Here is a 25763-nt window from a genome sequence, read left to right as displayed (position 1 = left end):
TTGAATGGCTGAGAAGTACCTAAAGAAGTGTTCAACATTCTTAGTCATCCGGGAGATGCAAACCAAAACAACCCTGAGATTCCACCTCATACCTGTCAGAATGTCTAAGATAAAAAATTCAGGTGACAACAGATGCTGTCAAAGATGTGCAGAAAGAAGAACACTTCTCCATTGTTTTTGGGATTGCAAGCTAGTACAACCACTCTGGAAACCTTTCTGGAGTTTCCTTCAGCATATTGGACATAGTACTACCTGACAACCCAGCTATATCACTCCTGGGCATATACCCAAAATTCTCCAACATATTGCAAGCACACGTGCTCCACTATGTTCATCGCAGCCTTATTTATAATAGCCAGAAGCAGGAAAGAACCCAGATGCCCTTCAACAGAGGAATGGATACAGAAAATGTGGTAGATTTACACAATGGAGTACTACTCAGCTATTAAAAACAACGACTTCATGAAATTCAAAGGCAAATGGATGGAACTAAAAAATAACCTCCTGAGTCAAATAACCTTCTCTCTCTCTCTCTCTCTCTCTCTCTCTCTCTCTCTCTCTCTCTCTCTCTCTCTCTCACACACACACACACACACACACACACACACACACACACCACCACCACCACCACCACCACCATCATCACCACCACCACCACTACCACCACCACCACCACCACCACCACCATCATCACCACCATCACCACCATCACCACCACCACCACCACCACCACCATCACCACCATCACCACCACCACCACCACCACCACCATCACCATCATCACCACCATCACCACCAAAAACAACAACAACAACAACAACACACATGTTATGCACTCATTGATATTAGTCCAACAGCTCGGATTACACCAGATACAATCCACAGACCACATGAAGCTCAAGAAGAAGGACAACCAAAGTGCTGATGCTTCAGTCCTTCTTAAAGGAGTTAAAAATATTCAAAGGAGGAGATTTAGAGACTATGTTTGGAGCAGAGACTGATGGAATGACCATTCAGAGCCTATCCCACCTGGGGTTCCAGTTCATATACATACAGCCAACAAACCCAGTCACTACTGGGGATACCAAGAAGTACATGCTGACAGGAGCCTTATATAGCTTTCTCCTGAGAGGCTGTGCCAGAGCATGACAAATACAGAGGTGAATGCTCACAAACAAGCGTTGAACTGAGAATGAAATCCACATTGCAGAAGTTAGAGAAAGGATTGAAGCAGCTGAAGGGGTTTGCAACCCTATAAGAACAACAATACCAACCAACAAGAGCTCCCAGGGACTAAAGCACGACCTATAGAGTACACGTGGACAGACCCATATCTCCAGTTGCATATGTGCCATAGGATGGCCTTGTTTGGCATCAATGGGAGAAGAAACCCTTGGTCCTGCTGAGGCTCGAACCCCCAGTTAGGGGAATGTCAGGGCCAGGAGGCTAGAAGGGGTAACCACCTTCATAGAAGAAGGGGGAGGGTGGATGGGATAGGGGTTTATGGATAGGAAACCTGGAAAGGGAATAACATTTGAAAGGGAAATAAAAGAATATCCTTTAAAATTTCTAATTAAAAATAGATAATGATTTAGTACACAAAAAACTTGTTTAGATTTCACTTCGTCATGGAATATTGTGGTTTCTTCATCTATGGTGATTGAGAATTTTGATGGATATAGCAGTCTGTACTAACATCTGTGGCCTCTTAAGATCTGCAAGGCATCTGTCCAGGATCTTTTGCCTTTTACAGTCTCTGTTCTGAAGTCAGGTGTAATTTTGATAGACCTGTCTTTATATGTTTTTTGGCCTTTTACACTTGCAACTTTTAATATACATATACATATATATATATATATATATACATATATATATAGTGGCAGGACAATTTTCTTTTCTGGTCCAATCTATTTGGTGGTTGTCAGTTTATAGTCATCTCTTTCTTTAGACTAGGGGCATTTTCTTCCATCATTTTGTTGAAGGTGTTTTCTGGTCATTTTTACTGGGAATCCTCACACTGTTCTTTTTCTATTATTCTTAAGTTGGTCTATTCACAGTGTCCCAAATGTCTTCAAAGTTTTTAGTTAGTAATATTTTAGATTTGGCATTTTCTTTGACCAATGTAACAACTTCTTTTATGGTATCTTCTACACCTGAGGTTCTGTATTTCTTTTCTGTATCTGTTAATGATGCCTGTGTCTGTAGTTCTTGTTCTCTTTCCCAGATTATCTAGTTCCAGGGTTGCCTCTGTTTGTGCTTTTTTCTTGCTTATATTCTAATTTTTAGGTCTTGGACCTATTTGTTTCTTTCATGTGTTTGATTATATTTTCTCATAATTCTTTTCTTTTTTTACTTTTTTATCTTTATTAACTTGAGTATTTCTTATTTACATTTTGATTGTTATTTTCCTTCCCGGTTTCTGGGCCAACATCCCCCCTCCCCCTCCCCCTCCCCTTCTCTATGGGTGTTCCCCTCCCCATCCTACCCCCATTACCACCCTCCCCCAAACAATCACGTTCACTGGGGGTTCAGTCTTGACAGGACCAAGGGCTTCCCCTTCCATTGGTGCTCTTACTAGGCTATTCCCTGCCAAGGGTATTCTTGTTCCCCTTTTAAAGAAGGAGTGAAGCATTCACATTTTGGTCATCCTTCTTGAAATTCATGTGTTCTGTGCATCTAGGGTAATTCAAGCATTTAGGCTAATAGCCACTTATCAATGAGTGCATACCATGTGTGTTTTTCTGTGATTGCGTTACCTCACTCAGGATGATATTTTCCAGTTCCACCCATTTGCCTATGAATTTCATAAAGTCGTTGTTTTTGGTGGCTGAGTAATATTTCATTGTGTAGATGTACCACATTTTCTGTATCTATTCCTTTGTTGAAGGGCATCTGGGTTCTTTCCAGCTTCTGGCTATTATAAATAAGGCTGCGATGAACATAGTGGAGCATGTGTCTTTGTTATATGTTGGGGCATCTTTTGGGTATATGCGCAAGAGAGGTATAGCTGGATCCTCAGGTAGTTCAATGGCTAGAGACATTTTTATGTCTAAGCCACTTACAAAGATGTTCCCATATATAGGAATCAGCAAATCAAGTTACTTGTACTGTTTGTTTTCTTTGAATTTTTCTTTTCTGTAGCCAAGAACTTCAGGGGGTCTTCTCCTGTCATATCTATTTCTTATCACTCTGGAAGGGGTCTAAAGCCTTTTCTTCTTTCCTATTAACACAATACAGAGCCTCTCTCTCACAATAAAATGTCCTTGGTCCGGTAGCTTGAAATACTCAAAGATATAGATTGAGTCAATTTCGTAGCTAGACTTCTCTTCCAGAGGATTTTTTAAAATATCATAACCTAAACAAATACAATTATCTGTTGAGACAGTGTTTCATAATTATCTGCTACCTTGTTCTTATATAAGATCAAGGCCTAAGTTTCTACTATTTGTCTGAGATAAGGTTATTCTCCCTATCTCCTTCTCTTGACCTACAATTTAAGATCAAATGCCTCAATTTATTTATTCATTTATGTATACTTGAATTCTCTCTTCTATGGAGATTAATATCTCTTTCTCATTATTTAACTTGAATTAACATCCTGTTCTATATATTTACCTTTAATTAAAATTCTTTCTATATTTCTATGTGAGCCTAATTTAGGCTATTAGTTTGCCATACCAATCTAAGCAATCCCAGAAATTCTATACAGACTAAAGTAGAAAGATTCCGAGTGCTGCCCTGGCATAGACTTTTTCAGATTTATTTTAATGCATTGTTCTCATTTATTCTATTATATCTCCATGCCTTTGTTTCCTACATTTGAGATCAAAGGCTTGAATTTCTTTCTGTGTATATTAAAAACACTTAAATAATTATCATTATACTTCCTTTTATCCTTACAAACAATTAAATCAAATTTTATTCATCTCTATTTTTTTATTATCTGCTTGTTGGAGGAGAGCAGCCTCTATTGTCTGCCCCTCTCTCTATCTCTTACAAGGAGCCTGTCTGTTTGAGTAGCAATGGCTCCCAGCACCTCTGAGTTTCAAACCCTCTGAGGCAGTCATAGGCCTTTGAGAAGGGCCTGGGTCCCTGCCAGCCAGCTTTGTCTGGGCCGACTTGGAGACTTAACTGTGGCACAGTTCACACCATGAATCCCAGAATTATGTATGCCTTTTGTTTTAGTTCCAAATCTGTGAGGATTGAGGAGGAACCACGTGACTCAGCTTGGTTTGGTTGAAAAACCAATTCTCATCTCCAAATCTCACATCACAGCATGTGTCTTCCACTCTGTAATCTCTAATTAAAATGTAAAAGTGAGTACAAGCCTAACAAATTGAGCACCATCTGAAGTGGTAGATAATCTGCTCTAAACTCCATGGTGGGTGCCCATGTGCTTTTTGTCACCCACCTAAATGTTTTGGATCCACGAATGAAACACACACACACACACACACACACACACACACACACACACACACACACAGAGAGAGAGAGAGAGAGAGAGAGAGAGAGAGAGAGAGAGCTTTACTTTTTAATATGCCCTAAGAAGCTCAATGGCTGGGCCATTTCTTAACTCCACATGGCTAACACATACTTTCCTTTGATATTACTGAGTTAACACTTACAAAATTGATATTTTGTTTTTGCTTCCCTGGACCCTGCTGTGCAGCCCTCCAAGTACCATTTTCTCCCTGTATCCTGTCTGCTGTCTCTCCCTCCTTTACCTTTCTAGTGTAGTCTATCTCTTTTTCTGTGGCATTGTGGACTCCCCTCTTCCTCCTTGCTCAGTCACTTCCTGTGAATCTTAAGTCCTGTCTCTCTCTCTCTCCTTGCCTAGCCATTGGCCATTGATAACTTTATTGACCCATCGAAAACCAACTTGGACAGGCTTCCTTTGATTCTATGTGGGGTACACTGCAATCGAGAGAGAGAGAGAGAGAGAGAGAGAGAGAGAGAGAGAGAGAGAGAGAGAGAACCAATTGGAGTGGCATGGACTTTTGAAACCTCAAAATAAACATCCAGTGACACACCTTCTCCATAAGATCATTCCTTCTAATCCTTCCCAAACAGTTGTACCAATGGTTGGCCAAATATTCAAACCTTCTATGCAGGCCATTCTCATTCAAACTGCCACACTTCCATAGCATATTCTATCACTGAAGGAAAACAGGCCAGGAACACAAGCAGGGCATGAACTGTGCAGATGCCATGGAGGAGCACTGCTTTCCTGCAGCTACCCAAAACTTGTTCAGCCTGTCTATTTATAAGGTCTAGGACCACCAACCTAGATATAACACCACCCAAAACTGCTGGATCCTCCCACGTCAATCACTGATTAAGAAAATTCACTAAAGTCTTGCCCACAAGCCAATCTGGTATGCACATTTTCTCAAATGAAGTTTTCCCTTCTGAAATGACTTTACTTTGTGTCAAGTTTACCTGCAACTACCAAGCACAAAAACTAAATGGATACTTTCCAACGATGAAATGAGAATGGCCAAAATATCAAGAAATAAATATTCAACATCTTTAGTCACCAAGGAAATACAAATCAAAACCACTTCACCTTTTTTTTTAAAATGGCACTCATCTTTTAATAATCATACTGTTTTGGCCCCAACTTTATATACATTTTTTTCTGACCAAGCTGCAAACGTTTCATGTATTGACTGTTGGCATTGAACTCCTTTTTCTAGTGGTAAGTGTAGTTAGAAGCAGCTGGCAGTTATCATGACAGCAAGCTTAATGCTGTGTTACCTTAAAATTTATTGCTTGGCCATTTCCTCAAAATCTACTCCATCTTTGTCCCTGCATTTCTTGGAGAAAGGACAAATTTTGGGTCAAAAGTTGTATGGTGTCCTTATCCCATCCACTGAGTATCCTGCCTGGGTACAGAAGATGAAGACCAACTTTCTTAAAGCATTCTGATAAAGGCTAGGAACATAAAACATAGTAGCAATAGAAAAGACTGTGCACTGCATAAGCTTATGCTCTGGTAATAAAAATAGAATTGTTTTCTAGACATAATAAAGGCTGTCCAGGGGACTGAGTACTTCTATCTTTTCATGAGGTTAGTGAGGAAGGATTCTACCAGATGAAATTTTAAAGTATGGATTTGAAGGATGAGTAAGAGTCCTCTCTGAGGCAGAGGATATTGTAGGCAGAAGGAAGTGAATGAAAATAGTACTTGTGGGCAGAGCTCACTTGGATGAATTTCCAGTATTACAAAATAAAAGCAGACTTGAGCAAAAGGACAGACTAGAGGAAGTCACAGGCAATAACTTCACCTGAGATTCTGATAAGAAGCAACAACTTTGCATCCAATGATAACACGAGTTGTGGCTTTTCATTGATATGTATACCAAATGTATTCAAATATCTAATATCAAAGTGGGCACATCCATGATTCTCTGCCAACTGAGGTGGAGAATACATTATACTCTTGGAACTGTAGGTGGGGCATGGTGATGAATCTACTGAATGTTAAGCCAGTCCTGCTCCCTTTCCAGTATTTAAGCAGTGAAGTCTCAATGCCTTGATTCGCAGCTGGGCAGGGAAGGGAGCTCAGCAGGCTCAGCTCTGCAAGGTACAGCACAAATAAGGAGCAGAAAGCAACCACGGAGGAAAGGGAGGAAGGCAGTTTGGAAGGAAAGAGGATGGTAATGGTGGGGAGATGCAAACATGATCTGGTATTGGGTGGGGAAAAGGACTGAGCTCTGAGGAACAGAAGAAAGAATGGAAATATGTGACCTCATGAGGTAGGTGGTTGGGAGGACCCTCTAGAATATATCAGAGACCTGGGAGATGATATACTCTCAGGACTCAAAAGGAGGGACCCTAGATGAAATGCCCTACAGTGGGGAGAAGGAACTTATAGAGCCCACCTCCAGCAGAAAGACAGGGCATCAAGTAAAGAATGGGGTTGCTATCCCACAGCCAAACCTCTGACCCATAATTGTTCCTGTCTGAAAGAACTTCTGGATGGAAATGAAGAAGAGCCTGAGGAAAAGAAGGTCCAGGGACAGGCCCAAAGTGGGGTTTAGCTCAAGGGGATGGCCCAAGGCCTGACACCATTACTGAGGTTATGGATTGCTCACAAAATGGGACCTATCATGACTGTCCACCCAAAGACTCAACAAACAACTGAAAAAGTCAGATGTAGATATTTGTACCCAAACAATCAATAGAAGCTGTTGATCCCTGTGGTTGAATTCAGGAAAAGTTGGAGGAAGCTGAAGAGAGTGACCCTGTAAGAGGACCAGTATCCCCAATTAACTGGACCTCCAAGTTCTCTCAGACAGTGCATCATAAACCAGCTGATATGAGGCCCTCAACACAAGTACAGCAGAAGACTACTGGGTCTATGTTCAGTCAGAGAAGATTTACCTAACCTTCAAGAGACTGGAGGTCCCAGGGAGTTTAGAGGTCTGGGGTTGCTTGGGTGGGGACATCTTCATGGAGACGGAGGGTTTGTGGGGGGAGGGGGCATGTGATGTGGAATAGTAGGAGGGTGGACTGGGAGGGGAATAAAATCTGAAGTGTAAAAATACATACATAAATAAATGAATAAATGAATGAATGAATAAATAAATAAATAAATAAATAAATAAATAAATCCAATGAGTCAGAAATAGGACAAAATGGAGGTTAATAGATGAGTGCTCAATGCTCTCCTTTATATCCTCCTGATCCATGCCCCTGATGACATAAGAATTGTACTCAGTGTGCTAGTTCATCTTTTTTAAATTAATAGCTCATGTGTTCTCATGTGGCTCACGAGAAGCCTAACCTGACTCCCACTGGCTGAATGGATTGCTTTCAGTAGGACAAGGAAAACATTGCTCTCAACAATTTGCATATTTCATTTAAATTTTACAAGTCATGATCTCTTGGCTAATTAATTTGCATTTGCGTGTGTGTGTGTGTGTGTGTGTGTGTGTGTGTGTGTGTGTGTGCTTGTTGTATGCATGTATACCTGTGTGGGGACACATGTGTGTGAAAGTACAAACACATATGTGCAGGGTGCTTGTGGAAGTTCAAAGTTGACAAAGTCCCCCTACATCTCTCACCACTTTATTGAGGCATGGAGATTATTAATTGATTGGTAGTTAGTTAATCAGATTATTTTAGCTAGTCAGTTTGCACAGGGATACTCTTTCCATGTCTCTCCAGTATTGGGATTGTGTGTGACCTTCAAGCCTGTTCATCTTTTAACTTTGTTCAGGGACTCTGAATTCCATTTCTCACACTTACACAATGAGGGCTTTCTACAAGGAGCCATGTTTTCAGCCCATGAATTCTAATTGGGCAAAACGATCCAAACAAACAAGAGCACCAATGTTATTTAACAAAAACAATTGCTCATTCTTTGAGCTAACAGTTTAGCTGGGCTGAGTAGTCCAGGACCACAATCTCGGCATTTGGAAATTAATATAAAGGGCTCCAGGATATCTATTGTTATATAGTGAGTGTGAACCCAGCCTGGGGTTACATTGTTTTCAAACCAACAAACCAGTCAACCCAGTCCAACCAAAATCTAAAGTAAAACAAACAGAAATAAAAACATGAACACAAAATACTCTTGCTTTTTTCTATTTTGGGAAGCATGTGATTGCTGAACTTTGGTGGCTAGAGGAGGTGAGCATCTTGATGAAGGCCCAGAGTCCACCATACATGAAGAGAATCAATCCCGTCTTCATCGCTGCATTTTCTTCACAAATAATTTGGTTTCTGATGCCATGTGTCATGGTGCTAGAGTAGGCATAATATCAAGCTCCACTCATGGTTCAATCTCTTGATACAGCCCTTAGAATGATGGGTTTTTCTGGTTGAAAAAATCCTTTCTTTCTTAGTTTTAAAGGAATCTGCAACAGTTACATAAAGCACAGTGAGGGCCAAATAATGAAGTGTCACCAAACACAGAAGCAAGAAAGAGATTCATTAAGGATGAATATGCTGTATAAACACATGAAAACATTTTCATCAGGTGTCATAGGAGCTGTACAATTTTATAAATCTTTGGGCTCTGAGGATAAAATCAGGTCTTCATGCTTATAATGCAGACATTTCCTGAATGAACCACTCTCTAGCCTTTGAATTTAGAAAATTGTTATACCCTTTTTTTAAAGCAAAGGATACAGCTCCTAAACTGAAGAACTTAACCCTCAATAGAAGTCACAGAAGAAGTTACTTGGCTCATAGAATAAATTAAAAAGCAAGCAAGAATACGCTTCTCTGCATATAGATGCTCCCAATTAAACTACCAGACAATGTCTTTCCAAAGGGTGAGAGAGAGGCTTAGACTGAGAAACATATAAAAAAAACAGCAAAATTGAATCTGAATTCTTATACAATATGTATATTCACCAGAAGGAATGACTGGACCACATGTTTAATAATATTGCTAGACATTCTGTAGGACCAAATGACACCCTTGTTAAATAAAAGGCCCAGAATGAAGACTGGATAAGGCCCTCTCTTAACCCCAATGACTGCACTGATGAAGGCAGAATATTGGAGAGCTCTCAGCTTGCCTATGGAACTCAGACCTCTTGTCAACATGTCACAGATAAGTCTTAGAGGTCCAATGTCAATTTTATTTGCCCTATGAATGGTTATTGCTGGGCAACTATAAATGTAAAGTATTTTGTACAGTGATAATGTGACTTTATCATATAGAACCTTTAGAAGACTGAAACAATCTGATTATGTCCAAAGAATTTATACAATAAGTGTAGGTGTGTGAGCTGATATGGACCATAACAACAGTGCAGGTGTGTGCTTGGGCCAGCCAGCTCTTCTATCCTGTTAACCAATTGCCATTGTCTGAGATGCATGAACTGGGATTCAGTAGATCTCACTTTGTTATTCAGACTGAGAACAACGTGACAGACTTCCTGTCTCAACCTCTTCAGTGCTAGCAAGCTGATATATACTACTACACCAGGCTGAAACATGAACTTTAATCACATGGAGAGAGACAATATTTTTGCTCCTTGAAAGTGGCTCATCCAGAGAAGAAGCGGTAACTGATAGCTGCATGCCTGTCTGGAAATGAAGAAGATAGTGAGAGTTGCTGAGTGTGACAATTATTCAAGTGGATCTGAGCCAATGCAATGAGCATTGTTTTCCTGGCACGGTTTCTGGACATATCAAGAATGTAATTCCCAGATGACTATAGAAACAAATTTAATAATGGGAAATAGGGAATATTGAAATAAATGAACTTATTTGTGTCTCAAAAAATACCAAACTATATGTAACTTACTGAGACATCACACTGACCTGAGTTTCTTTACAAGGTCCAAAGGAGAAGTTCTGCAGGACTCTGACAAGAGCAATTTTCATGTTCATGAGAGCAAACCTCATGCCAATACAGTTCCTGGGTCCATTACCAAAGGGCAGGTATATGTAAGGATTGATGCTGTCCTGATTCTTCTTTCTGAACCTGGCCCCACAGGAGTAGATGAAGGTGAGTTAATAAAGTACAATCCCTACAAGAGCAACTTGTTTGATATCTCTTAGATACCTACAAGTATTCATAGACAGAATGCTTGCTTAGGTTGTTCATTGAATCTTTCTGGAGTACCTGTCCCCTGAGAGACTCCCCTTGGCAGCTAACTAAAACAGATGGAGAGACCCACAGCCAAACATTGGACATAGTTTGGGGAGTCTTATGGAAGAGTTGGGAGGATAATTGAGGGGTTAAAAGAGATAGAAATACCACAGGAAGAACAACAGACTCAATGAACCTGGAACCATGGGTCTCTCAGAGACTGAAACACCAACCAAAGAACACTCAGAGTGGTCATAGGCATGCCCACACATATGTAACAAATATGCAACTTGGTCTTCATGTGAGTCCCCCAACAACTGGAGTAGGGCCCATCCTTGCTTGTCTGTGGAATCTGTTCTACCTGTGCTGCCTTGTCTGGATTTAGCAGGAAAGGATGGGCCTAGCCATGCAGAGACTTGATGTGTCAGGTTAAGGAGATGCCCAAGGGATGGCTTCAACCCCCTCATAGGATAAGGGGTTGGGGAAAGAGGCAGAGACTGTGTGATGGCAGACAGAGAGAGATGCAGTGATTGGGATGTAAAGTGAATAAAAAATGCTAAAAGTATAAAAAAGTCTCGCTGGGGATTTTCAGCAGGTTTTTTTCGAGTTGTATACAGCACACAATGACCCCATTACTTTTGATCTATTCTTCCAAAATAGTCATCCTCTTACTTTCATGATTCAATTTTTTTAATGTGTGTAAGTCATTTACAGGTTGTCAGAAGTGCTTTGCAGTTATGATGAAAATGACCATGAATAGTCTGGGAGACATTTTATAGCGTATTTACTAACCCTCCAGCCTGTCCACCCCATCCTTTGTGATGTTACCGAAGCCTAGGAGTATGTGATATACTATGGTAGTTGTTGGCTACAGGCCTCTCTCTTTCCCTTTACAATGGAGATAGTCTATCTATCTATCTATCTATCTATCTATCTATCTATCTATCTACCATTTTTGACCCAAGATTGTAGTATGTAGCCTCAGCTGGTCTGACACTCTGTGTAGAACAAGTCAAACTAACTGAGATCTATCTGCTTTTGACTCCCAAGTGCTGGGATTAAAGGAATTGGTCACCATACCTAGTTTTAAAAAGTTTACTTTCAAATAACAAAAGTGCATTTAGCACAGTGATATGTTAGTATTCTGGCACACAAGAAACAAGACCAATGAAAGGAGAGCAAGTCCTGGCCTTAATTAATACTTCTATTGTTCACTTGCCCATTGGGCTCAGAGGATATAACACAATCATTGAAATTTTGTTACCTTTAGATCTATGATTATCTCTTCTCCTCTCAATTATTCCTTTCCTTTCAACTACATTTCCTGTTTTTCTTTTTTCCCAGATATTTTCTCTCTTCCTCCCAGTTCCCTCCATTCATTCTCCCTCCTCCATTTCTTCTTGCCTTCCCTCTCCTCTCTTTTCTTTTTCCTTATTCTCCTCCCTCCATTCTTTGTTTAATTCTGCTTCTGCTTCTTCCTCTTCATTTTGGTTCTTCCTACTTCCCTTCCTTTTTTATTGAGTATTTTAGTCAAACATTTTAACAAAATATACAGTGTCACTCCACTTTATAATGTTGTTATGCAAGTTTTCTTTATATGTTTCTTTGGGTATAAAATTCTAGAAGAGTAGACACATTTTAATTGAATTTGACTCTACATAAGTATTTAAGAGAAGAATAATGATTTGAGAAGGGGATAATTGTAATATAGCTATATATTTTAACCTAGTATTTTTATTTCCAAGAAACTTGTGAAATATTTATGGATAGTATGTTTTACACAAACATGGGTCTTACACACACACGCGCGCACACACACACACACACACACACACACACACACACACACATGCACACCCCACATGGACATAGAGAGAGAAAGAATGTGGAAGGTGTGTGTGCATGGAATGGCTGACATTGGTGAATGGTTGCTGGACACATAGAGTTCCATTTTAAGATGTGTAGATTACTCTTGTGTATTTGTCAAACTGTTTTATATTAGACTTATTTTAATATTTAGATTTTCCCAGTGTTTGGAGTGGTTCTTCATACAAAGTGTGCGTGTAATATCTGTTTCACTTTAAAGAAATCCAACATAGATATAATTGGTTGTTTGTCCTCTTACAGTCACAATGCTACAGGAGGTGGAGTTGCTGAGACTTGAGGGAACACAGAAGTCATCTGGTATGGATTAATGTCAATTGACTTCCTTGGTAAATATCATGGTGGCAATTGGCATGCCACAACCACTAAGACATGGACTCTGGTAGCAGAAAGTACACAGGTAGGGCTCAGTTCATACCCACGTCATAGCTTATCTGACTTGCTTACCAGAGTGGTAAATTTTGAGTCTCATAAGACTCAGAGAGAAGTCCAACATTAGCTCCAAAATTGAACCATGTATAAAGGCTTCTAGACAAGTAGTTGGCATAATGTTATGTAATTCAGTAAGGAAGCTGGTAGGATGACAGCTACAGAAAAGAATGTGAGGACCCATGGGCTCCTCTATCCTCAGCAGGGTTGCTCTAACTATAAGTGCAGAAGGCCTCCAGATACAGAGCAAAACCCATTACATCCATAGCAGAATATCCAGAAGGCAAACTCTAGTGAAATGAGAGACTCAAATGCTCTCTAAAGGTGATGGGGATGGCTAATGGGAATGGCAAGAAAAACCTGAGATGAATGAAAAGTACAATACACAAAAAAGATAGTGCCAAGGAAGTTATGGCAGATGCTATGCTTTCTTAAAAGTTCACATAGACAGACAAGCAGGCAGGCAGGTAGGCAGGCAAGCAGACAAACAGATAGACTGTTATTTCTACAACATATCATGCCAGACCTAGTCTGGCTCATGGTAATTTCTCTTTCCCACATCCTTGTACCTTTCAGGACAAAATTCCTCAGGCTCTGGCCAGCACTTTGGGTCTTTGTGAAGAGCAAAGGTTGGTACCATCACCACAGTCCCTTTGGGTATAAAAACCCCATTGATTTCAACATCTTTCTTACAGACCCTCTCGAGTCTTCCACCAACTGGAAATAATCTGAGAGTTTCATTTAACACCATGTCCAAGTACTCCATCTCTACCAGGACATCATAGGTCACAGGTGCCTGGAAGGGTGGGAAGGAAGGGGGGGGGAAGAGAAGGAAGGAGAGAGAGGTAGGGGAGGGAAAGAGTTTCATAAATGAATTTGAATTATTTTTCATCTATGGAGTACTACTGTGGTATTTTGTTTGTAGTATCACAGCATAAATCCTATTGATAAATCCACTTAGCATTTACATAGCATTTTAATAACTCATATCCTTTGACCTGTTCAATATCCCATTGAGAAGCAATTATTAGGATAATCCCCAAACCACAGCCTGGAGCTGTCAACATTATCATGTACTACTATCTCATGCTCATGTTAATAATTTGTACTAATAGATAATGACAATTGTACAACAATATGCCTCAGTGTTAGTTTCCACAAAGAACCTATACATTTATATGAAAGTCTATAAAATACAGATGAGAAAAAAGACTTTAGTTTCATTTATGTGTATCAATCTGTTATAGATTTGTGCATGAGAGGTCATGTGCTTTGGAGGGACAGAAGAGGGTCTCAGAACCGCTAGAACTGTAGCCACAGGTGGTTGTGAGCCTCATAATATGGGTGTTAGGAATGGAACTCAGATCCTCTGAAAGTACATCCGAGCTCTTAACTGATGAGTCACCTTTCCAGCCTTTAAGCAAATCCTTGTCTTATATAGGATCTTATTTAGGATCTTACTTAGTATATCTTGCATGTTATTATATATGAGATTTAGAAATATTTAAGCTATTTAGAAAATAGTTATTATTGCTCATCAAGGAAACTCCCCTTTACATCAAATGGAGACCATTACAAGAAAATGCATCTGAACACAATATAGAGATCAATGGATCATTTGGAGCCGAGCACCAATAGATATAGTCACATTATAGCTCCTGAATTTATAGCTTTGGGAACATGGGGAAGAAGAGGTGAAAATCTGCTGTGAAATGGTCCATCTAAGAAATGGGTGCATAAGCAAGACCAGAACAGTGGCAATATTAATGGACATGTTAATGCGGAAGGAGATAATTTCACTTGGTCACACTCCTAGACAGAGGAACTTCAGGCAATGAATGACTAGTGTAAGAGGAATAATTAGCTTCTCTCAGAGGTGAGCCTTCTTATTGGTTGTCTATCATCATAGAGTGGTCAGCCTTGAAAAAAATATATATCCAAATAACAAAAATGGACTCATCATGTTGTGTGTATCTCTCGGTGTGTATGCATGTTTACATACATATACACACAAACATATGCATATATTTATGTAACAAGAGCAATCAAAAGGAATTACCAGTTTGAAAGTGAGGGAAGAGGTTTGAGGCTCAGGCTGGAGGGAAACAGGTGAAGAAGGAAAACTGCCGTAGTTCTATTTCAATTAAAAACATTCAACATTAAGTGAAAGCATGCAACACAGTTGAACTTCAAAAATAAAAATTAAGTAATTTGAGGAGGTGTTAGTAGACGCTTCTATACTAAACATGATAAAAGACACATGTAAGTCATTAGTATCAACACGTTCAGTTTTGACCCTGGTAAGAGTCACAATGAGAACAGGATCCCTCACCCAGCCTCATTATCTATTGCTGATTTAGCCTGCTGGCTTGCCTGTGAACATTGAAGAGAATGATAAGCCAGGTATACCGCCTCACAGACCAGGCAGCCTCACACTATAGTCAACCTGTTTAAGCAGAGTTCTAAAGGCCAAAGTGCCTAATACATAATGGAATTTTGGACAGAACATAATGTAGAATTAAGAGTATGAGTCAGGGCCCACTTATTAGTGTAGATAGATATGTGGAGTTACACCAAATTAATCTGCCTAGCTCAGCTGAGCCAAGGCCAGTCACAGTCAGCCAACAGCAAGCAACAATACAGTGCATGACATCAAAAGAGTTGACTGTCCAGACATGTAACTAACCAGTGCTCACAATTCCTTGCCACTGTGGCTTGTGGATGTTTCACTGTAGTATTTTGGTGACAGATATTGGAAAAATCTATCCCAAAATTTGTCTACAAATATGTTTTGCTAAAAATAGCATTTGATGCCTGTTTCTCATTAATTTTTCTCTTCAGAACCTTCTTGAATAAAGATGGTGAAGGAACTGCCATTTTTTGTTGAAAATTTCTCACTGGATGTGCTAAGAAGCCATTCAAATCAACACTTCTTCGTATTGCCCTCTCCAGGTCCCATCCCCTCACCTTATTGGGCAGAGCTGCATCAATTTCATCCTGCAGTTTCTTCTGGAGATCAGGGTGTGTGGCCAGCAAATACAAAGCAAAGGAAAGAGCACTGCTAGTGGTCTCATAGCCGGCAAAAATAAAGAAAATGGACTGAGCCACAATCTCCACATCAGTTAAACCTGAAGGGAAAGGGAGTATATTTTGTTACATTTATTTGTACATTGATGGATGGATGGGTGGATGTGTGTGTGTGTGTGTGTGTGTGTGTGTGTGTGTGTGTGTGTGTAGATTCTAGCAGGACAAAGCTACAAGTCAGTTTGTGTTTGGAAGACAAAGAAAATCTTGCTCAAGTGTGAGATTTTTTCCCCCTACTATTTGGGTCTTGGAGTTTGAACTCAGGTCTTGAGATTGGCAGCAAGTGTCTTTACCTGTTGAGCCATCTCATCACACCAGGCCATACATTTTAGGTGAGGGAGCTGTGTATAAATCATGGTTTACATGAGGAACAGCCTATTTTAACCATGTGAGTGTTTGTGTACGTGTGATATATTCACTATGTGTGTTTGTGTGTGATCTATCCTGTGTGTGTGTGTGTGTGTGTGTGTGTGTAAGTGTGGTGTGTACGTGCATGAGTGTAGTATGTGTCAGTATGATGTGTGTGAGTGTGGTGTATTCATGTGATACATGATGTGGGAGCAAGAACAGGATGTCTTGCAGAGCTGCTCTTTAGAAACTTAACTGGTCAATGTTCACATTTCCATACCACTGTGACTTCGTATGTCTTTCTCTGTATTGTTTCTTTGCAATATGGCCTTTTATAGACCTGGACGCTTCAGCTGTACTGGTTAGGTAAAATTCCTTAGGATTCTCCTATCTCTGCTCTCAAATGCTGGGGTTACAGTGATGTCCACCTATGTTTGACTTTTTATGTGGCTGCTGGGGGAATTCAAATTGAAGGTCTTGTGGAGTAACTGTTCTCAACCATGAAATTCTTTTCTTCCCAAATGAATGATGCTAAATATTAATTATTCTAAATAAGAAGCTACAGGGATGGTGACTGGCCTTGTTCCAATAAATGCACTAAAGTAGCAGAGGAAAGAAAAAGTTAGTAGAAGGAACAAACATTGTGCATGGAACACACACACACATACAAAAAAAAATATGTCCATAGAATAAAGTTAGCAATGCTACTCATTCATGGCTGAATGTCATCTTTACTAATATCCCACTCCTCTAGCTATGCTTCATATGGATCACACTGTTCCTGACAAGTGTGGTCCTCCCTCCTGGGTCTTAATCTGCACAGAAGCTCAGCTCAGTTAAGCAATGAACTGTTAAGCACTTAGTAATAAGTAGTGTAAGACCTTTAGAAATATATGACCTGCTCCAAACTTATAAATTCAAAACTGAAAATGAATGTTGGAAGAGTTTACAGAGCTTTGGTTTGTTGATCATGACACCTGTGCTGTTCTTGGTGGGAAGAAGGCCAATCAGATTATTTGTCTTAGTGAACATGAACTTTGTGTTATTGTAGTGGGTTGAATATCAAGTTGATCTCATCTGTGTGAACGCTTGGTTCCCTGAGAGTGGTGATGCTTGTGAAGGTTGTAGCCTCCTTGGAGGAAGTGGGTCACTGGGATGGGACTTGAGGTTTGGTAGCCTGGCCATACTTCCTGGGCACTCTATGAAGTTTCTGTGACCATGCCTATCCCCATGTGTTGTTAAGTTCCCCAAAATGAAAGAACAATCAGCTGGAGCCACAAGTCAAATAAAACCCTCCTTCCTTTAGGTTTCTGATTGTCATGTATCTTCTCAAAGCAAAAAGAAAATAACCAATACTTGAACATAGAATATGAAGGCAAGAGCTTCAGAACCCTATTCTCTGGTGTGCTAGCTAAGTAGAGATGCAAGCCTACGTAGCTAATAAATCAACACTCCATTGGCTTAAGAAAGCATTTAGGAGTTCAAATGAAAGGGATTTTACAGTAGACAAATGTAATTTTTTCTGTGTGTCAAAATAAATTACGATTATAAATGAACAGGATTAATGTATGATTATGTTGAAGAGAGAAAAATATGTGGAAGAAGTTGGAGGATAAGAGAAGGAAGAGAGTGAGGAAAGAAGAAACAAAGAAATGGAAGTGGAAAGAAAGGAAAAAAGAAAACAAAAGGGCAGGCATCTGTGTCTCCTTCATAATGGGAATATAGCTGCATAGGAACTAGTGGAATTAAAAAGCCATTATTCTTCAACTATCACAGAAATTGTGATAATCCATCCATAATGGAAAACTCAGTATGGGAAACCTGGAAAGGAATGGGGTATGGTATTAGTACCATGGCTTTCTCCACACATTCCTTGTCAACTGGACAGGAAATCAAAGCTTCATTGTAAATCAAAGGCTGGGTAGACTAGCACCGGGTGTTACCAGGGACCATCGCCACTGTCAGGCTGTTCCTGCTCACTGGATGTCTAGATGCAAATCTCCAGGCACAGCCTCTGCCTCAGAGGATCTAGATGAGGATGAGATTTTGTTCTGTGGTATAAGATATAGCAGCCACTGATGACTTCCAGGCTTGAAGCACATGCTATGACTGCCTTTCAGGTTTTAAACACAGTAACAATACTATGCTTCTAGAAATTACCTCTGGCTGTATATATAATATTTCAAAACGTTATTCTGTAATTTACAGACTTGTTAATCTACACGGAAAGCCTCTTGAATATTTCAGGAACAATATCTGTCTGTGGTTGCACGTCAGTATATATGACCCAGCTTTGCTTACCTTGGTGAGACTCTTTATCTCCAGAACTTTGGGAGTTTATCATCAGTTGAAGAAAATCTAATCTTTGCTGAAAGAAAAAGTTTTTGGAAGGTGCAATGTGAGTTGTATGTACTAAGACCACAGACCTTAATCCTCAAAGAAATGAATAATGGTTGCAGCATTGGGATCTCCTGATCCAATGTTAAAGCCATAAACTCTCTTCCCAATATGCAACTCTCAGATAGGGTTGTGATATACTCATGACAACTTGGACCACTATTTCAAGGATGGTGTGTTTGCCAATCATGTACATAGGCCTGAGTTGAAATATGTCCATAATGTTTTTCAAAATCCTCCTCATTTACATCCTCAGAAATTGTATGCATGGGATATTTTGGCATGTGAAGTTTTCATCTCAAAAAATTTATTTCATGTCATGTCAGTCATAATATATATCATTTATTTTAAAATAAATTCTCCTTGGTTTATTTCATATCTATATTCCCAATGCTTTATTTTTTTCAAAATATAAAAATCCCATGTTATTAACCTTGTCTATTTTTTAAAAATTATATGGAACAATTGTACATTCACATTAACTCTGTCAATAAATGAATATCATGTGTGACCAGTTATTACCTTTACTTTCTCTTGCATGCGGTTCTCTTTCATTCGTTCTACAGAAGTCCTAAAAAACTTCATAACATCTTTTGGAAACACAGTTATGTCAAATGCTTCAAAAACTGGGGTAAGGAATGGAAAGAGTACTAGAGGGGGAAAAAATAAAGAAATCATGATGAAAATACAAAATTTACCTGGAATGATTACATTTATTCTTCACTCAGTACAAGAAAGGTCATTAAGATTTCAACCAAGATGCATTCCTTCTGTGATACTGCTCAGGTTCCAGACCATTGGCTGGAAAAGGGCAAGTCAGTGTATGTTCCCAACAGATCAGTGATGTCAGCATCACTTGCTGTCACCTTTTACTTGTTAGACTAAGGTCTGTTAGAATAAATCAAGCTTTAATCAAATGTTGCAATGAACAGTGTTCAAGAAAGAGCTTTTAGGTATGGACAGATGGGTAATGTACTTGCATTGCAAATTTGAGGATCTGAGTTCAGTTCCCAAAATTTAAGGTAAAAGACAAGTGCAGGGTCTCAGCAATGGCAATATGAGACATGGAAACAATTATTTCCTGGAAGATTGATGGTCACATAGCCCAGCCTACTTGGTGAAATTTGAAGCCAGTAAGCACCTGTCTCAAACAAGGTGGAAATATGTCTACCTCAAGACCCAGCTATACCACTCCTGGGCAAGACGTTCCACTCTCCCACAAGACACTTGTTCAGGTGTGTCCATAGTAGCCTTATTAATAATAGCCACAAACTGCAAACAATCTAGATGTTCCTCAACTGAAGGATGGATAAAGAAAATGTTACATATCTACACAAGAGAATACTATTCAGCTATTAACAACAAAGACATCATGAAATTTGCAGTTGCACAGAGGAAACTTGAGAATATCATCCTGAATAAAGTAACCCAGTTCCAAAAGGACGCCCATGGTATGTACTTACCTATAAGTGGATATTAGCCATAAAATACAAGCTACCTATGTTACACTCCACAGATGCAAAGAAGTTAAACAAGAGGGAAGGCAGAAGCAGGGATGTTTGAATTTCACTTAGAAGGGGGAATAAAATAGTCATTAGAGGCAGATTGAAAAGGGGAATTGGATTGGGAAGGGAATGGGAGGATGGGAGGTCTAGGATCAGTTGTTGGGAGGGACAGGAGAGATGGCCAGCTGGTCATGAGAATGAATGGAAATTTGCAACTGACAGGTGTAGGGAGGTGGAGGGGACACAAGAATAGGCTAAGAGCAGAAAATTTCAGTGGTGAATTCGGCCAACTATTCACAGAGAATCCATACATACACCAGAATCCGTTCCCATAAACTTCTAAAATCAGAAGAGAAGTAGAACATCTCCAAAATTCTCTTAAGTTTACAGTGCTGTAATTCCTTGGTCAAACTGACATATCACAGATATACAAAACTGCAAACTAACATTACTTTTAAATATGGTTGCTGTCTTAGGATTTCTATTCCTGCACAAATATCATGACCAAGAAGCAAGTTTGGGAGGAAAGGGTTTATTCAACTTACACTTCCACATTGCTATTCATCACTGAAGAAAGTCAGGACTGGAACTCAAGCAGTTCAGGAAGCAGAAACTGATTCAGAGGCCATGGAGGGATGTTACTTTCTAGCTTACTTCCCCTGGCTTCCTCAGCTTGATTTCTTATAGAACCCAAGATCACCAGCCCAGGGATGGCACGACCCACAGTGAGCTGTGTCCTCCCTTGTTGATCACTAGTTGAGAAAATGCCTTACAGCTGGGTCTCATGAAGGCATTTCCACAACTGAGGCGCCTTTTCTGTGACAACTCCAGCTTGTGTCAAGTTGACACACAAAACCAGCCAGTATGGTTACAAAATGCTCACAAAATTACAGTACACCATGTCAAGCAACTACTAAAATATAATAAATAATTTAAGAACAATTATACTGCTGTGTCTAAGTAGAATTTACCTCAAGGATGCTCTGCTGTGTAATGAATGAGGCATACCGATACAAATTAAAATGAGCAAATAGGGTTTATAGATGTAAAACATCCTTTGAGAAGAACCAACACTATATGGAGATTAAATGTACTTCCAAAATTAGATAAATGTATCATATATTTTTGGAAATTATTTTTATAATTTTTAATTAAATGTAGTTGTGTGTATCTGCCTTTGGTTTTATGCACGTGAGTGAAGGTGCCCTTGAATGCTAGCGGTACTGGATCTTCTGCAGCTGGAGTTATAAATGATTGTACATCATCTGATGTGAATCCTAGAGATGAACTTGGGTGCTCTGGAAGAGCAGCAAGTGCCCAAGTAAGTATTTATATTAAGCATCATTGTGCAATAGGTCATTTCCATTTGAGTAAATGTAGAAAAGAAATGAAACTATCATTCAGTCTTGTATATAAATATTTAGAGCAACAGTATTGTTAAAATTTTGAAAAATTCCAAATGTCTGTCGATGACAAATTCAGTCATGAAAAGAAAGGACATACTGAAACACCCTTGACATACACAAACTTTAATTCCTGACCCATCCCTCCAGACTATAAGGGACTTTTAGAAATATGTCAATTATGAAAGTTGACGTAAGAGGTGACAAATTACACAAATCTATTTATAGGAAATTAGGAACTAGACTTTTTGCTCAAGTAGGCAGAAGGTAGGCAGTGGGAAGATAAATGTACAGGGCTGCTGAGGTGAAAGGAGATTCCATAGCTGACAGCATGGACAATTTTGAATATCTTTAAAATCATGTAAAGCATGAGTCGGCTCACTGATGTGGCTCATACGTGTGAAATAAAGCTCACCAAATGTAAGAATGGTACCAGTAGGAGAACAGAAGGATGAGACAGAGGAATGGGGGAAATAAAAGGATTAAAAGCCATTGTAAAATGTATAAAACTATTGGAAAATAAAATGGAAGAATTCATAAGGATATTAGTTCACTTACTCACTGAGAGAAAGAATGGGTCCAAGAAATTAAATTTTAAGAGTTTCTTCACTTTTTGTACAAAGGGATTCTGTGGGTTGTTGAGGGAATCCACGTTTACTCCAAATGATGTGCCTGTGATCACATCCATGCTATAGGCCCCAAAGATGCTAAAGAGAGAATTGGAAATTAGCATCTGTACTTCCTCTTATTCCTTCTAACATAATGGATCCAATGGGACTAATTCACAAGTGAAGAAAAGGCAAACATTGTCAGAAACCCTGCTGTGGTCAACCGAGGCCTCCATCACACGTTTTTGTGTGTATTTTATCATTTGACAGGTTTTCTTTGTTTTTTAAAGTATATTTATTTAATCTCTACTCTTCCCTTGCTCTTTTTTTAAAAAAAGATTTATTTACTTATATATAAGTACACTATAGCTGTCTTCAGACACACCAGAAGACGGTGTCAGATCTCATTACAGATGGTTGTGAGCCACCATGTGGTTGTTGGGATTTGAACTCAGGACCTCTGGAGGAGCAGTCAGTGCTCTTAACCACTGAGCCATCTCTCCAGCCCCCCCATTTGACAGTTTTAACACTATTCTCATGCTAGGTTGTGTCACAGATACTATACGGGTTAGTTTAGTTGTTAACTTCACACAATCTTCATTCATTTGAGAAGAGATTCTCAGTGAGTGGTTGCAACAAGGTGGCTTGTGGGCTTGTCTGTGAGGTATGTTGCAATTAATGTGAAAAGAGCCAGTTAACTTTGAGCAGCACCTTCGCCTTGGTTTGGGTGCCTGAGTGCATAAGAATAGAAAAGGCAAATTGAGCTCAAGTGTGTATGTATTCATTTAGCTCTGATCTTGACTGTGGATGTGATTAGGAGCCTCAAGTTCCCACCTTAACGTCCCTGTAATGGTTGACTGGAACCTGGAACTGTGAGATATTGCGAACTCTTTTCCTTAAAACTTTTGTTTTATATTCAGTGTATTCTATCACAGAAATAGATACGGGATTAGAATAGACATCAAGAGACATGGATTCACAGAAAAAGTGAAACCTATAATGAGTCAAACTGCTTCAATGAGAGTGAAGTGTGGAGGGAGGACAATAATGTTGAGGTGCCGTGCCTCACCAGTGTGGTGTAGAGTGCTTGTTTCTTCCTAGGAGACTAAGAAAAAGAATATTGTATCGGGTACTTTTGTATCATGGCTATGTGTGCTCAAAGCCTACTCATCTTCAGTATAACACCCAAGGATTGTTACTAATTCCCTAGATCACATGCCATTCTCAAGGTACTGATAGATCTGCTCTTCCCCCACCCTTGGGGCTTACATTATGCAGATGGCAGAAATATTACTGTAAGTTGTAAAACCTAATATCATTCCTGGTAAGACACAAAAAGATATCTCCATGCGCACCAGAGAAAACCTCTACTTATCTACCCACACATTCCTCATTTGCTAGGAGGGTTGAATATTAAATCAGTATTTCTGAATAACTCAATGAAAATGATCTGATTACAAAGCCCACAGCCTTACAAGGACTTCCCTCTTTAAAAGTGGGATAAAAGAGAAATAGCAGGATCCTTACACTTTCATTTATTGACTCTGATGCATATTGCATGTATGTGTACCTCTTCTGTGGAGTGTTTGTATTGAGTGGCTACACCTGTCCCTTGATATGCATGTAGAGGAGAACTTGTGGGGATCAATTCTCTCCTTCCCCTTGTGGATTCTGGGGATCAAAGACAGGTTCTCAGTCTTGGTGATAAGCACCATTACAAACATAGCCATCTTGCTGATCCTAGAGAAAATTCACTGGTTCACTGATATTCTTCATAAACCAATGAGATATAAATTGCTCTAAGCTCTCTACATTTTCACTTCCCTGGTGCACACACAATGTCCTAGTATGAGATGAATGCTTTCTTTGCTGTTTATTTTCATGGAATCTACTCTAACAAGTGTTTGAAAACATGATCCTTCTTTTTAAACTAGTTTGTTTTCTAGAATCTCCAAAGTAACAATTAGTAGATTAATCGCAGCTCTAATATTAAGAAGTGGCATAATTTTATATATAGCCACCTGTGATGGTTTGCATAGGTATGGTCCCTATAGACTCATTTGTGTGAATGTTTGGTCCATATAGCGTAGCACTATTAGTGGGAGTGGTCTTGTTAGAGGAAGTGTGTCACTGTAGAGGTGGACTTATATAGGCACAAGCAGTCTTATGTATGCAGTCAAGAAGCCTTACATATGCTCAAGCCATGTGAAGTGGGACAGTCATTTTCTGCTGCCTTATGATCACGATATAGAACTCCAAGCTCCTTCTCCATCACCATGTGTGCCTGTACGTTGCCATGCTACCCACCATGATGATAACGGTCTAAACAGCCGAAACTGGAAACTACCTCCAATTAAACATTTTCCTTTATAAGAGTTACTATGGTTGTGGTGTTTCTTCAAAGCCATAACACCCAACTAAGATATCACCCTACTTTTTCCTGGGAGATGCCCTTTTTCTTGGATGGCCTACTACAGTCATAATACGTTGTAGGAAAGTCTCAACTTTCCTCTGGTCTCAGTCCCAGTAGAAGCCAGAGTTGCTGTCACCAATTGTAACACCAACAACTTACTTCTATTTAGTTCTTAAGGTGACTGAACAATGTGAAGTTCAGAATCCCAGCAGGCAGTTATGGTGATAATTGAATATAAAATATCATCCATAGGCTCAGATGTTTGAACCCTTGGTTTGGAGCCCATGCTACTCTTTCGGAAGGTTTTGAACTTTAGGAAGTGGAACCTCTCTAGAGGAAGTAGGCTGCTACAGCTAGATCTTGAGTCTTTACAGGCTGTGATACCTGTTTCTCGAGTGTTAGATGTAGTGTGAAGAGGTAGCCTCCTATTCCTGCCAACATGTCTTCCAGCCATGAGGGACTTTATCCCACTGGAAACGGAAACCAAAATAACGTCCTTTCCCCCAGTTGCTTTTGTTGGAGTGTTTTGTCACAGCAACAGGGAATTAACTAATGCAACAGCCTAGCACCCACCAACCGTACTGGTACTTACTCTTTCATGGTGATGGGATTGCCTTTTTCTGCTTCATGTTTCACGTTTTTCACCAGCAAATCTGCATACTGGTTAATGATGGGGAACATCTACATGCAAAACAAATTATCATCTGTAGTGAGAAGAGGGGGCACAGCCTTCACAAGGGAGGAGCAAGAAGTCACATTAACCCAAAAGGCCATTGTTAGGAGGTTTCACCTCAGAGGACAAGGACTTAAAAAGGGCTGTGATCCTCATTCTCCCCCAGATGTGTTCTTCATGTCTCCAATGAAAATCTTATTCATTACCTCCTTGAGCTTCCCACTGGTGAAGGTGGGAGATAGCAATGTTCTTAATCTCTTCCATTCTTCATCCTCAGATAAGGTGATAGCTTTTTTCAAAATTCCCGCTGGACCAAAGCTCTAGAATCCCAAGTAAAAGAGATGTTACCATATGCAAGTTTGAAACTCCATAGGTGAAAAAAAACGGGTATCATTTATTTAAAAATATTTATGACTGTATAGTTAATGAATGCTATATGTTCAATGAATATTTGTCTCAAA

The 25763-nt window shown here is 39.6% G+C and overlaps 1 protein-coding gene across 1 annotated transcript in view; it reads right to left on the bottom strand.

The window, feature by feature from the left end:
* Window positions 1–8580: 8580 nt before the first annotated feature.
* The window catches only part of Cyp3a62 (cytochrome P450, family 3, subfamily a, polypeptide 62), a 35836-nt gene continuing 18653 nt past the window's right edge, over window positions 8581–25763 (bottom strand). Inside the window, 9 exon segments of the mRNA NM_001024232.1 lie at window positions 8581–8867; window positions 10288–10450; window positions 13441–13667; window positions 15839–15999; window positions 18605–18671; window positions 19223–19350; window positions 22167–22315; window positions 25222–25310; window positions 25509–25622. Coding sequence (NP_001019403.1) covers window positions 8790–8867; window positions 10288–10450; window positions 13441–13667; window positions 15839–15999; window positions 18605–18671; window positions 19223–19350; window positions 22167–22315; window positions 25222–25310; window positions 25509–25622 — 1176 coding nt within the window. The 3' untranslated portion in view covers window positions 8581–8789.

The sequence above is a fragment of the Rattus norvegicus genome, chromosome 12, assembly GCF_036323735.1.
Source record: "Rattus norvegicus strain BN/NHsdMcwi chromosome 12, GRCr8, whole genome shotgun sequence".
NCBI classification, from domain to species: domain Eukaryota; kingdom Metazoa; phylum Chordata; class Mammalia; order Rodentia; family Muridae; genus Rattus; species Rattus norvegicus.
The sequence above is the reverse complement of the archived record's forward strand: the minus strand, read 5'-3'. Positions and strand labels throughout refer to the sequence as shown.